This window comes from Gossypium hirsutum, chromosome D02, assembly GCF_007990345.1.
Source record: "Gossypium hirsutum isolate 1008001.06 chromosome D02, Gossypium_hirsutum_v2.1, whole genome shotgun sequence".
In the NCBI taxonomy this organism is placed as follows: domain Eukaryota; kingdom Viridiplantae; phylum Streptophyta; class Magnoliopsida; order Malvales; family Malvaceae; genus Gossypium; species Gossypium hirsutum.
In genome coordinates, this window is record NC_053438.1 from 13,507,790 (window position 1) to 13,523,284 (window position 15,495).

Below are 15,495 nucleotides of genomic sequence, written 5' to 3' on the forward strand. Positions count from 1 at the left end.
TGTAAGTCTTTATCTTTTATTTACAATTCAGTTTATTTCATGATTATTTATCTTAAAATTCATATATCTGTTTTATTTTGTCTTTCTATTGTCTGTTTATGTCTATGTGAGACTTTAGGCTTTTGAGAGTAAAGACATAAAAGATAACGAAAGGTTTTAGGTACCAAAGATAAATTTCATGGAAGAAACAGATTATCTATATAAAGATAAAATTTGCAATCATACTATGCATATTGATGCAAAAATGAAAATAATATTTCAGCCCTAAGTAAATGTTTTAATAGTTTAATAGATATTACTTCTATATATTTTCATAAATTATATAATAAAGTAAGTAAAATAGAACAACAAGTAAATAATATAAGAGAAGTTACAGAATTAGATTTGAACAACGAATCTAAAGAAATATTATCTAATGTTAACAATAAATTAGAACAAGTTCTTATTAATAAAAGTATAGAACAAGAAGAAAATTTAGGACCTTTATATTATGGAAATAGTAATATAATCTGAACTTTGTCTGAATAAGAAGACATTCTTCAGAAGAATCATCTTTTACTAATGAAAAACATAATATATATATATATACTCATCAACAAGAATATGATTTCCAATCCTATAAACAACTTATAGAACATTTGAAGTATAAATTTATTAAAAGTACAGATAAAAGTGAAAGAGTTGAATACTTAAAACTAATAGAATAACTTTATGAAAAACATAAAGATTTATTTACTTTATTTAACTATCATTATATGTTAAACTATGACACTACAGACAGTAGTAGTTCTAGTAATTCAGATAATTACATAAACCTAGAAGACTTAAAAGTTACAAATTATAAATCTGATGAAGAAAATATTTCAACAGATGAAGACGAAAATATAGAAATACCAGAACCTATGGATACTGATCAAACAGATCCTTATGGAAAAAGGAAAATTGTGTCAAATTTTCAAAAAGATGATTATCTGAGATATTTTAATAAAGATTTTGAAAAAATTGAAAATACAACTAGAATTTTAGGTAATAAAATAGAAAATATTGCTACAAATGACATAAAACCTGAATATCCAGGAGAATCATCTACTCAATCAATCCCACATAGAATAGATGATTTAAATAAAAGAAATGTTGTAAGCAATTTATGACTATTGTTGTAAGTAATAACAATACATGGTCAAAAGAAAAAAAATTTAAATTATTTCGTTGGAACATTTCAAGGAGATGTTCTACAATTTCTCAAACGATGGGAAGAATCTGAGAAAGGAAAAGAACAAAAAGGGCAGTTAATCAACCAGATAGGAACTCCCAAAGATCTTTTAAAAGGATTAACTTTTATTCTAAAAATAGAATTTTATGGTTATTTTGACAAAAAAGATCAAGATAATATATCTAGTTATATTCTGTCAAAAATTAAATTATGTGATATTAGATATCTAGACTTTTCTAAAAAATTTCTTCATGAGTATCAAAAACTAAAAAATGAAATTCATAAATTACCACTACCATGGGATGAGATATGTATAAAAAATATGTCTCTTATCTAGAAAAACATAGTAAAATAGCTGGAGTACCACCAAAAAATACAGACTATAGGAAATAGGATAAATTTTGCAAAAGAGAGAATAACTCTACATTGTTTGCAAAGTAAAGCTTCTAAACAAGTTAAGCATAATTTAAGTACTAAATATTATACAAAAATCTTAGAAAACGAATGAGAATTTGGATGTAAATAAATATGTCCTAAAACTTATAAAAAAATATAAAAAAAAAGTAAAAGGTATAAATTAGTTAAATGGAAATCATGAAATAAAAGATAAATTGGTTATTATAATAAAAAGAAAAGATTTGTTAGAAGAAAAATTTCTAAAAAACCTAAAAAACAAATTTGTAAATGTTTTATATGCGATGAAGAAAGTTACATAGCACCAAATTGTCCTAATAAAGAAAAAAGTGCAAAGAAAATGATAAAAACACTTGAAAAACAAGAATTAGAAATATGTTATGAAGAGGAAATAAATCTTGAAGAAATATTATATGAATTAATATCAAAAACAGAATCTGGTACAGATGAAGAATATATATTTATGTTTAATATAGGAAGTAGTTCTAATAATCAATTAGAAGAAATTCCTAGTAATGAACAGCAAGAGATAAAATTAGGAAATTTAATTGAAGAAGAAAAAGATTTTTTTGATGAAATGATAGAAAAAATAAATAAAAATCATATTTCTAAAGAAGAAATATATAAAATATCTAAATTCAAAATATGGAGCCAAAGACATATAGAGAAAATAAGTAGAAATACGGTAACAAAGGATACTAGAGTAGGATTAACAGAAATCCCATTATTTACTAAAGATAAAATAAAGAGGATTTAGGAATAATAATGATAACTATTAGAGCTTTATTTAGAAAAGGTCATGATATACCTATAATAGTAGTTCTATCAAATAAAAGATTTGAAAATCCAATAAAAACACTTATTGGAAGAATTCAATCAAACTTACATATAGGTGTAATAGGATTTAAAGTTAAACCAAATTATTTTATATCTATTCCAGAACCTCTAATAGAAGAGTGTTTATGTTTAATAATTCAGACAAAAAATTATGAAATAAATGATTTAACAGAATATCTAGCAATAAGTTGAACTTCTATTAATGAATATACAAATACTGCTGAAATAGAAATAAAAGAGATTAATAATAAAATTATTGAGCTCTTTAAACTTAATAAATTTACTACAGAAATACAACCACAATTATTACATCTAAGAGATCTATCAATACCAAAAGACTGAATGATAGAGAAAATAAGTAGTGCAAGTACTTCTAAACTTGTAAGTACTATAGAATACATGTCGTCTGGTAATAAATTATATTTTAAAAATACTGCTATAATAAATACAAATGAGAATTTAATTTTACCATCGAATACTCAAATAGAGGAAGAAGAGGATAATGTAAGTTCAAATTCTACACCAATAGGAATGAAAACAGTTCATATACCTATTTTTCCTACAGAACCAAGTAGAAATTCTAGAAACACTAGAATGGAAGAAATACAAGTTTCAACAATTATTCAACAAATGAAAATTGGAACAAAAGATGTAATTACTTTTTCAAATTTTCAATCTAGGAAATATTATACATATATTGAAATTACATTTCAATTTAGAGAATATAAAACATATTCCTTGCATACTTTATTAGATACAGGAGTTACAACCAGTAGTTGTAGAAAGAATGTCATTCCTGTAGAAAAATGGAAACCTATGAAACATCCTATAAAGGCAATAGGAATAGATGGTAATGAACCCATAATTCAATATAATGCTAGAAATATACCTATATACATAAATAATGTAAGATTTGTGATACCAAAAATATTATGTTTTCCTGCAATGTATGGAGATATATTATCAGGAAATAATTTTATATATCAACATTTACCATTTTCTATTGATAAAAATTTAATTTTGTTATCTATAGAAAAATCTTCTATAGAGATACCATTAGTAGAAAATTATAAATTTGTGTGATAAAAAATTTACACCACAAAGAAAAGAATAGATTAAACAACTAGAAATAAATCATTGGTTGTTTAAAATTTTAGAAGATAATTTTAGTGAAGAATCATTAAAATTATGGCAAAATAGGTCTAGTTATTGTGATATTAAATTGGAAAATTCCTATAAAATTATTAAAGTCAAACCAATAATCTATATTAAATAATATATAGATGAAATTGATATACAGTTTGGGACCTGTGCCCATCACAGAATCAGTTTAGGCCTTAGCCCATTCAGATATAGTCTCAGAAATATATTAGGGCCTTGGCCCATATCAGTTGCAAAATGCAGATACAGTAAATCAGAATCCTACCCACCAGCTTCTACACACCATTTCCGTCCAACTCTACACACCATGTGGGGATTAAATCAACCCACCCATCCCTACACACCATGTTGTACCGAAATGCAACACATAATCAAAAGGTTGCAGCTGAGTTGCTAGATAACAGGCTTAATAACCTTTTAGACACTTCCTCCAAATATCATTAACCCACCCCGATGCAATGCAACATACAAAATATGTCATGCCATTATGCAATTAATAGTACATATATTCAGATATCATAAGTCATGCTCGGTATTGCAATCAGACAGACATATCACACACATAAGGGTCTAAGTAAAGCTTACCGACCCTACAGTAGGTCCATAGTTGACTTGGGTGACCTGTGCAACCTTACAGAACTTTTCAGAAAAATGGGCTCACACCCCATGTGGCCCATTCGGCTCAAATTGGCCTTGGCCACATGATCCATTTTTAATTTAACCCGTGCTAGTTAATTATTCATACATGTTTTCATTATTTACTTATATGTTCCTTCAAAGCTGTCTACTTGAGTCACTGTTACTAAATTATTTATATCTTGAGTTACAGAATTCCGAATTAAGATCCGTTTGATGTCTTTGAAACTAGACCCAAATACCTTTTTACCATAAAATTTTCAGAAAGTTCAGCCAATAAGTACAGTAAAATATTCAAACCTACCCTTATTCTATTGTTTGATAGCTTCGTCCCTTTGCTTAAAATTAATTATCTCTTAGTACAATATTTGGATTATGTTTTCATTTGTTTCTATTGAAAATAGACTCATTAATAATTTAAACATATAAATTTTAACCCATAATTATTTTTTCCAATTTTTGATGATTTTCCAAAGTTAGAGCAGGGGAACCCGAATTCATTCTAACCTTGTCTCACAAAGTTTATTATACCTCACGATTTACAATTTCATTACTTGCATTGTTTCTTCTATGAGAAACTAAAATCAATAAGATTTAATTCCATATTTTTTTCATCCTCTAATTCAATTTCCACAATTTATGGCGATTTTTCAAAGTTAGCCTACTGCTATTGTCCAAACAGCAAGCAATTTTAGCTTTTCGTCGAATCCCTTTTTTTTTTGCGTTTCGGGTACACACCTGGTTTTGTTTGATGCTAAAACAGTCCCCGAGCACTCCAAAGCCTATAATCAAGATACTCAACATCAATTTAATGGATTTACAAGCGAATTGACAAACAAGAACGAACAAAAACCCAACTTACCACCAATGATAACCCTTCGTTTAACTATTGTTAAGATGAGAATACTGAATTCACCAGTCCGAGCCTCCCCCTATGCCCAAATCGCAGAGAAAAAATATTACCACTTCAGTCGCTAAGAGATTCATGATAAAAACAAAAATAAACACTTACCGAAACTAAATGAGCACTAACTGCGTGCGAAAATGAAGGAAAATAAATGGATTAGGGAAAAATCAAGAATAAAAAAAAGAAGAGAAAGATGAAAAAACTTAAAAAAAATTCGGCAAGAGGAGAGGGAGAAGAATAGACGGTAGAATTTTTTTGGAAAAGAGAGTCAAAATTCGATTATGGGAAAAATAAAATAAAATCCCGATAACCCCCAAAATCCCTTAATATTCTCACTACACATCCACTACTTAGAATCCCCCTATTACACAACTCTATCCCGAAATCTGAGGAAAAAATATAATACCCTTACCTGCATAAGGATTCGAACACAAGACCTCCATCATAATAACGCACCATTTAACCATCACACCAACAGACCCATTCTAATGTAATTTACCCAACAATCAAGTAAAAGCCTACTGAACAAGAGTAATGCCTAATTCATTCAAAATATCAAAATTTGCCCAAGCGAGGGCTTGAACTTGGGACTTCCCAAACACACCCAGAACACATAACCACTAAAGTTGACAAATATTTGTGTCATATTTTCACAATAACGAAATTAGAAATTTTAGGGTGTTACAAATAGAAAAAAACCAATAGTCCACATTCTAGTCCTATTTTTATGGTCAGAAACCATGTTGAAATAAAAAGAGGAAAAGCTAGAATGATTATTAATTATAAAGGATCAAATCAAAATATTATTTTTGATGGATGTTTTATTCCAAGAGAGGATGTTTTAGTTAATCAAGCTAAACAAACAAAATATTTTAGTAAATTTGATTGTAAATCGGGATTTTGGCAAATCATTCTAACCGAAGAATTTAAACCTTTAACAGCTTTTAGTGCTCCTAATGGACATTATCAATGGAAAGTAATGTCATTAGGATTATGTAATGCACCTCAAATCTTCCAAAGATTGATGGATTCTATATTTAATAAATATAAAAAATTATGTGTAGTATATATAGATGATATTTTGAAATTTTCAGATACATTAGAAAAACATAGAGAACATTTAAATATTATTTCTCAAGAATTGATAAAACATGGAACCATATTAAGTCCTAAGAAAATAGAGTTAGAAAAAACAGAAATAGAATTTATAGGATTAAAATTATCTGTAGATGGTCTTAAATTACAATATCATAAGTAAAAATAAAAGAATTTTCTGAAAATATTGAAGATAAAAAGAAACTTTAACAATTTTTAGGAATAATTAATTATGAAAGAAACTTATTTCCTAACTTATCTAAAAAAATAGGTAAGTTATATGAAAAATTAAAAAAAGATAAGCCTTTTATCTGGTCTAAAATAGACTCGGAAATCATGCAAAACCTAAAATCCGAAATAAATCATATTCTAAAAGTATATTTACCTAAACAATGTGATAAATTAATTTTAGAAATAGATGCCTCACAAAACTATTGGGGATGTATATTAGAAGCTAAAACAATAAATAATGAAGAATTAATATGTGGATATAGTTCAGATAAATTTAAACCAAATGAAATTAATTATGTTATATATGAAAAAGAATTATTAGCAATAGAAAAAGGAATAAAAAAATTTTCTTATATACTTAGCACCTGAAAAATTTATAATAAAAACTGATAATTAGGTAGTTAAACAATTTCTTACTAATAAAAGTTTGGAAACAATACTTAGAAGAATTACATGGTATAATGAATTATGTACTTTTAATTTTGAAGTTTTATATGTAAAATGTACTAATAATATTATTGTTGATTATCTTAGCAGGCCTTATGGATAGAGGTAAAAAAACCTCTAGAAAAAGTCGGTGAATGGACAACTGTCCATAAAAAACCCAACAAATTCTAAACAACAAATACTAAACAAGGATTTGTGAATATACCTGTTCAAGCACCATTTTATCCTAATCAAGGATATTATGTGCCATATCCAGTAGTAAGACAACCAGTTTTATCATCAAATACTGTAAGCCTACCTTGGTCCCAAGATCCAAATTCAACATTCCAAGCCAGTTATGCTGAAATGATAAAGGGAGCAGAAAATTAGTTGAAACAACAACAAATTACTGAAATAAAATTTTTTTATAATCCAATTTTATCATTAAAATTATATAATTTTATTAATGAGATATGGAAAACCCATATTTCTGAACAAATAACCAATTTCAGAAGAGCTCTTACAAAATTTTCACAATTTTTAGTTGAAAAAACAACTAAAGAAAATGAAACTGATAATTTATTATTAAAATCTATTTTATATAGAGATTGGGATGAGTTTGAATTAGAATATAAAGATATTAAGGAGATAAACAATCTTCTTGATATATTTTAGTATTTTATTAATAAAGAAAAAAATAGTCCCATTATGAATAAAATGTTTAGACTATGTTTATATAATAAAGCTAGACAAATATTACCAGTAGAAATTTTTACAAAAATAAATGGAGCTATTTGCAAACAGCAAACTTAATTTCAAAAAGTTTTTTTAAAATATTTTCTACAAGCTTATATTTTTACTAATGAGATAGAGGAAAATTTTCTTACTATAAAATTTAGATTAGATCATGAACCATTTGATATAACCAATATTGAATGGGATTTTACTAAAGAAATAATAGTTCAAAATTTTTCTTTTTATCTTTTAAAAGACTTTCCTGCGTCTGTTAAGTCTATATTATTAAATATAATTAATAATGATGATTTTTACTATTATTTTTATATTGAAATTAGTAGTCTTATTGGTATAGCTAAAAAAGAAAAATTTTATCAGTCATATCAAATATGAATTATTCAAAAGATGATTGGAAGCCCCCGATTATCAGCAATCAAATAAGACAAAGAACACTTGACAAAAAATATTGACAAGTGTTACAAAGATCCCAAATATTATCAAATACAAACAGGGATAGACTTGATGTCAAAAGTCCAATATTACTTCATCAAGAAATTTATAAACTTAGGACAGATGGAAGACGAATATTGGCATATCAAATTGGAAGTATCCAGAATGATAGAGATGAAGAATCTTTGCGACTATTAAAAAAGATAGCCAAAATGGAGATTGGAGATTTTCCATCTCATACTATAGAAGAAATCAGAAGCACATGAGAGACTTGGAATTCATCACCAAGACTTTCATTAAATTCACTACATCTAGATGACATTGAAGAAATGAATCTAGATAACATCCAAGAAGGATAAAGCCAAAATAGGTAGATGCGTAGAAAGAGAAAGCGACTTGAAAAACAAGGCATCTAGATGGAAACAAATTACAAAGTGGAACTATCGTTAAATCAATAATCAATGATGGAAGCAACCATTAATAAAGACAAGTTACCATTAAAGCAAGTCAATGACGTGGAAGAAATCATTAATTCAACTATGCAACGTGGAAGAAATCATGTTCATGACAAAAACATGATTCTTATCAACAAATTGTGCGAGATTCAAAAAGAATTAAATATATTTTTGTAATTGTATTATAAATAGAGGATGAAAGAGCCTAAACAAGGCATCGATGGGAATCTTAACTTTCTTTTCTTTTCTTTTCTTAGATAGATTGTAGAAAGTTTTCCTTTACTCTTGAAAAACCCTTAAAGATTTCCGCAACAATCTCAAGTAACCTTACTGATTATCATCAGATTTACCATAACCTTATAAATTGGTATCAGAGCGTCGAAGTAACCTTGCTGTTTATTTCAACATGATTTCTCACCATAAAAGCAGGACTAGAATGTGGACTATTAATTTTTTCTATTAATTCTTTTTCTATTAATTCCTTAATTATATGGTTGAAGAAATTTTTAATAGATATGGTATGCTCAATTTTTTATTTTTATTTTTTGATATTACATCTGAGTTTTGGATGACATACATGTAAAAGCCATGGTAAATTATTGAAATTTAAATCAAGTAGTTCACACACTTTACATCTGAAACACATTTTGCAACAAAGTTTTGCATGAATTCCCACAAGCAAGCACGTCTGCATGTAAATAAAGAATACAGCATCGATTCGACCTTGATTCAACTGCTGGGGGGAAATAAATTTAAAGATGATTTTCTGTGTAACAGGTTAATTGTCAATGAACAGAGAGATTATAAAGCAAGTCCATGTTATGTTCTATTTTGAATTGCATAAATGGTTTCATGTCATAAAATCTGTTTCATCTTTGCAGAATATGAAATTACAAATAAATTAGAAATTTTTGTAATATTAAATAAAAAGGTGAAATGAGGCGACATGAAGTAATATAGCAGAGTTATTGATATAGTCAGGATTGGCATGGAGGAGAGTCGCCTGTTCCAATGGCATTGCTAGTTGGTTCAAAGATAAACACAATATATAAATCACATTGAATCATGAGTACAATGAAATCATTGAAATTCAATTTTCATTACCAGAACTCTGATGCCTTCTATGGAAAAGACATAGGTTACTAGCCAGCTGCCTAAGCCTCCAATATTGTCCACGATCTCCAGAAGAAACCTCGGACTCTGGGAAATGACAATTACTGGATTCTGCATCACTGCTAACAGGCAATTCTAGGCGACAGACAGGGCAAGAATTGTGAAGCCTTAGCCAAGGAAAAATGCAGTCATTGTGGTAGATATGTTTACAAGGCAGCTCCCTTGCTTCTCCACCAACAGTGAATTCCTCCTTGCAAACTGGACATTGCAAATTGGACATTGCAAATTGTCAATCAGGTGCATTTCAATGATCTTCACGGTTGGAATTGTGTTGATTGTCGATTCTGGAGCTGGTGGTACTCCTGGACGGTCATTTTGAGTTATTTGATCGATCAAATCATCGAGTGCTGGCCCAAAAAAGAAGTTTCTTGGATCAATACTAGGCTGTACAAGGTTTGCTTGTCGCAAACTCCTTTCAGCTATGCTTGGACCATAAGGGCCCGCAGGTCTAAGGATAATCCAAGTCCTAGGGCGATGTGTAGCTTCAAATTCTTGTTCTCTAATTTCATTTTCATCGGAACTAAGGCTTCTATGCCTTCCACGATGCTCAAAGGGATTGCTTACAGATCCAGCTCCTAAGAAATGATGCCTGAGAAGAGGCCAGCCGAAAGGTTCTTGATTTTCATTTTGACCGGAACTACGGAAGTTACACCTTTGACGATGCTCAAGGGGATTATTTACAGATTCAGCTCCCAGAAAATGACGCCTGAGGAAAGGCCGGCCTAAAGATTCTTGAACTTCATTTCCATTGGAACCATGTCTTCTACACCTTTGACGATGCTCAGGGGGATTACTTATAGATTCTGCTCCCAAGAAATGACGCCTGAGGAAAGGCCAACCTGAAGGTTCTTGAATTTCATTTCTATCATAACTATGGCTTCTACGCCTTTGACAATGCTCAAGGAAATGAAGCCTAAAGAAAGGCCACCCTAAAGGTTCTTGATTATTAGAGCGTTGTACATGTTCTTGTTCTCTAATTTCACTTCCATGGGAACTATGGCTTCTATACTTTCGACGATGCTCAAAGGGATTATTTACAGATTCGACTCCCAATAAACGACTTCTGAGCAAAGGCCAACCTAAAGGTTCTTGATTATCAAAACGTTGTGCAGGTTCTCTAATTTCGTTTCCATCAAAACTATGGCTTCTACGCCTTTGAAGAGACTCAAGGGGATTATTTACAGATTCGGGTCCTAGTAAACGATGCCCGAGCAAAGGCCAACTTACAGGTTCTTGATTATTGGAACAATCACGAATACGATTGGATACCCGGATCAGGGGATCCATGATAAGAGAGAGTGCTTCAAACAGACGAGCTTCAGGGGAGGGATCAGAAGCAGTTAAGTCAACAACCATTCTCGGCCTATCAATTTCCATCTCGCAAACGAACTGGCCAGAACATCGAGGGCAAATGATCTCCGAAGGATTTGTAGAGACAATCCTTACAGATTGACGGCACTGGTAGCACCAATAAAGCTTGTAGTTCCTCCCTGGGGCTGAACCATTGGCTCCATTGACCCTTTCCCCAGGTTGAGTTTGAGACATATTCTCTATCTGGGTTTTTTTCTTTTTAAAAATCTTGAAATTGGCTAAGAAATCATTTTAGAACCCAACATATACTTAAATCTATGAACCAAGATTAGCAGAAAAGTATAGCTTCATTGGTTAAATAAAGCAACCCACTTTTCTAGGTAATGTTATAGATGATATATTCACACAGTTACCGTCCATGCAAAGGAAAGGATGAGAAAGTTTTTCTGCAAAGAGATTTTGTTTTCTGAAGATTTTCATGCCCTTTCTCCTTACGGAATATTTTCAAGATATCCGCCATTAATCTCAACATAATGCATCCAATAACTGAATGTATTCAACTTGAACTTCAGCGTGCCTGCGTACATGCATGAAACAGAGAGGTTCATGGAATTTCACTGAGCTTCAAATAACTGTTTAGTTCTAGACATATGCTTTGACACTTACAGGAAAAATGTATGGGAAAACAATAAAACATCGATAGGCATCCATCAAGATATAACTGTTACTCGATTAAGCACAATCTACTGCATATTCATTCATGACCCATGCATTGCTTGAAGTCACTCCTACGATGAATTCTATTATTCGAATAAAATTTATAGGTTTGGTTTGAGTCATTACTCAACCTCCAGTTTGATTTTCAAGGATTACAAGTTCTCATAGCCAAATCTAGTCACATACCTTGGCCGATAAACCTAGTTCCGATACATTTAATCACTTTTTCTTCAGCTTTTCCTTCATCCTCTCAACTGCAGACCTCAAAGTTTCTTCATCCTTGCAGAAGGTAAACCTGACCAAATTCTTTCCATCGTCCGGGTTCAAGTAAAATACACTAGTAGGAATTGCCACAACTCCGACTTCCTTGATCAGATACTCGCAAAATGCAATGTCATTCTCTAGACCAAAAGGGGTGTGATCTACAACAACAAAGTATGTTCCACTTGATGGGAATACTTTAAAACCAACATCCTTCAAACCCTGCACCAAAATTGCCTTCTTTGCCATGTAATCTCTCTTTAGCTCAGCAAAGTAGGAATCGGGGGCTTGGAGAGCAACTGTAGCTGCATATTGCATGGGAGTGGAAGTAGCAAAAGTAAGGAATGAGTGCGCTTGCCGCACTCCCCAAGCCAAGTGTGGTGGAGCTATAGCCCACCCGATTTTCCACCCTGTTAGAGAGAACGTCTTCCCCAAGGAGTTCATAGTTACAGTTTGCTCATACATTCCAGGAAGGGATGCCATTGAAATGTGATCCATTTCGAATGCTAATTTATCATAAACTTCATCAGTAAAAACCAAAACATCATTCTCAATGCATAGCGATGCAATTGTATTAAGTTCCTCACGAGTAAACATCTTCCCCGTTGGATTATGTGGAGTGTTTATAAGAATGGCACGAGTGTTTTTTGAGATAGTGGACTTAAGCTCATCAATAGGAACAGCAAAATCTGGAGGGCGCAATGTGATGCATTTTACTTTGGCACCAGCCATGGATAATGTCGCTTCATAAGAATCATAAAATGGAGCAAAGAGGATCACCTCATCACCTGGATTAATCAAGCCTAACATGGTTGCAGCAATAGCTTCGGTGCACCCAGAGGTAACAGTAACTTCCTTCTCAGGGTCAATCACAAGTCCGGTATCCTTCTTGAAGCGAGCAGCTATGGCGTTGTTAAAGTCTGGAACCCCATATCCTCGAGCATATTGGTTTTTCCCATCTTTAATGGCTTGAATTGCCGCTTCTTTTACAAAATCTGGACCATCAAAGTTGGGGAACCCTTGGCCAAGGTTTATTGCTCCATGCTTGATTGCAAGCATACTCATCTGAGTAAAAATCGTAGTCTTGAACTTCTCCAATCGCTTTGCAACCTGTGAAAATATACGAGGTTACTAGACAGAAAATATATATTGCTTTATAACACAAACTATTTGAATATACATATTGCTCAATGTCCAAAATCTTCATTTGTTTGGCTTTTCTTATTGGAATTGCTAAACCATGATTTTAACCGCAAAAGCTAAAATTTCGTCATTTGAAACGCAGCTTTAAACCGCAAAAGTTGTGCTAACCTCAACGCTAAAACGGGGCTAATAGGTCTGTGAATCAAATTAATACTTCTACAGATCCCTAATGTTCAATCTAAAAAAAAAAAAAAGCATGGCAACAACAATCTCATTTTCTACTAAATTCAGAAAATAATCCTGAAATCGGGTTTTGACTAGCACTTCCATGTGAGATTGAAAGAACATGATAGATCTTCAATTTGTTATACTACTAATCATGTCCTGTAATTCACAAAACAAAATCTCATAACCTAACCAATTTGCAATTTTTAAAAGATTCAAAGCAAGAAATTTAGATGTTCTCTACATGCATTTCATTACAACAATTCAACAAAGAACATACCCATTGTCCAACCAGTAGAAAAGATCTCATTATAAAAATAAAATAAAAAATAAAAAACTTTCCTCCAAATTAAGATCTGACTTAAGCAAATTATACAAAAACTGGAAACAAAATCAACCCCCCAAACCCAACAAACGGAAAATACTCCCAAAAAACGCAACCTTCTGAATAAAAATTAAAAATCAATGAAGAAAATCAAATCAAGGAAAAGAAGTGGTCACCTGAACTGGTTGGTGGGTGATATTGGGAGTGGCATCGTGAGTAGAAACAGGGTCTTTGTGGGTGGAAAGGGAGGAGATGGTAGCCATGAAAGATGGGTAATTGCTGATTCTCCTATTAGACCTAAAGAAAGAAGAATCGGAAAAACCCTTTTGGAAATGCTTGGAGAAATTAAAAAATAAGGGCGTTGTGGATGGGGATTTAAAGCAAAGTGGCCTAAGCATTTCGAAGTGTGTCCAGGTACATTCAGCAGCCTGCATCGAGATTAGGTGGATTTATGTACTAATTTGAATTTGACCCCTTTGGAGTCAGAGGAGATTGCTTGAATGATTTCAGTTTTTCCTTTTTGCTGAAATACTGTGAGACGTGAAAACAAATAAGAAAATTGCAGGTGATAATTGTGAAATAGATGATTATGTCAGAAAAAAGAAAACGATTAATATGTAAGATTTTTATTCAGCGAGCTAATTTTATTTTTTTTCATTTAAAAAAATATACATAATTAAATTTTAAGTTAAAATATTTTTTTAATAATTCAATTTTACTATTTCAATAAAATGTATCAAAATTTTAAAATTAAGTATAATAATTTAAATATCATTTAATATATATATGTGGTCAATTATAGTGGTAGAATTTTGTGAGGGTCAAATTCTGCTATTAAACCCTGTACTTTGTATAAGTTGTGAATTTAGCACTTTTACTTTAATTTGATCAATTTAAATCTTTGTACTTTTCAAATTTTGAGATTTTAGTCCTGACTCAATGGTAACAGTTAAACCTGTTTAGTTAAATTATGTCATTAGTCCTGTATTATGTTTAAAGTTATATATTGACCCCAGTTCACCAATTAGATTATTTTTAGTGGCTATATTTTTTTTAATTTCAAAATTTTAGTCTTAATGCAAACAACAATCATTAAATTTATTAACTGATATGTGAAAATAATAAATAGACATATCATTACACATGTGATAATATGTTTGACACATCAAATTTTAAAAATGACAAAATTTAACTTAATGAATTTAATAATTATCATTTGGTTAGGACTAAATTTTTCAAATTCTAAAAACACAGAGATTAAAAATGACCAAATTGAAGTACAAGTACTAACTCCACAATTTATGAAAGTACAGGGTCTAATAGCAGAATTTGACCATTTTGTGAGTGTGTGGTTCATGCCACTTTGAATAAGTGCTGACCGTCTGATTAAGAATAAATTTTGTTTGCATTTTATATTGTAGTTTGACTCCAATATTGAGTGTTGTAGTCAAGCTTAAAGTATCAAGTTTTAATTAATGGATAAATTATTTCGGTAGTCCATCAAATATTAATAAGTTTCTTTTTTAGTTTAGGGTAATTTCACTTGAGGTTACCCTAGAATAACATTGTTTCTATTTTGGTCACTTTAAAATTTGTTTGTCAATTTAGTCACTGTCGTTAGAAAAATTGACCAGAATGGTCACTCAACTGTATGGACCTAAAAAAGGAAATTTTATTCTTTTAGTCCCCTTTAAAAATTAAAAAAGAATTAAGTTAATCCATTAAATCCCCCTAAAAACCCATAGGAAATAACATAAAAAAAAAATTCTAGATCCAACCT

The 15,495-nt window shown here is 30.7% G+C and overlaps 2 protein-coding genes across 3 annotated transcripts; both read right to left on the minus strand.

Annotated features, from left to right (window-relative positions):
* Window positions 1-9,450: 9,450 nt before the first annotated feature.
* LOC121214623 (uncharacterized) lies at window positions 9,451-11,278 on the minus strand. Its single transcript, XM_041088461.1, has one exon. It carries the CDS (start codon window positions 11,276-11,278, stop codon window positions 9,842-9,844), a length of 1,437 nt encoding a protein of 478 aa, XP_040944395.1. The 3' UTR covers window positions 9,451-9,841.
* Window positions 9,508-14,332, minus strand: LOC121214625 (probable N-succinyldiaminopimelate aminotransferase DapC). 2 transcript variants are annotated; one of them, XM_041088463.1, is made up of 3 exons: window positions 13,892-14,332; window positions 11,948-13,132; window positions 9,508-11,621 (listed from the first exon to the last, which is right to left on the minus strand). In XM_041088463.1, exons 1-2 carry the CDS (start codon window positions 14,147-14,149, stop codon window positions 11,981-11,983), a joined length of 1,410 nt encoding a protein of 469 aa, XP_040944397.1. In that variant the 5' UTR covers window positions 14,150-14,332; the 3' UTR covers window positions 9,508-11,621; window positions 11,948-11,980. The 2 variants fall into 2 exon arrangements, with proteins under 2 accessions (XP_040944397.1, XP_040944396.1); XM_041088462.1 differs by lacking the exon at window positions 9,508-11,621 and having other exon boundaries at window positions 11,817-13,132.
* Between the last annotated feature and the right edge of the window lie 1,163 nt (window positions 14,333-15,495).

What these genes read in the sequence shown, in the direction of transcription:
- LOC121214623 (XM_041088461.1), bottom strand. Translation starts at nt 11,278, where the DNA reads ATGTCTCAAACTCAACCTGGGGAAAGGGTCAATGGAGCCAATGGTTCA.
- LOC121214625 (XM_041088463.1), bottom strand. Translation starts at nt 14,149, where the DNA reads ATGCAGGCTGCTGAATGTACCTGGACACACTTCGAAATGCTTAGGCCA. An exon ending in TCACCCACCAACCAGTTCAG is followed by an intron (nt 13,133 to 13,891) that starts GTGACCACTTCT and finishes ATATTTTCACAG; the next exon opens with GTTGCAAAGCGATTGGAGAA.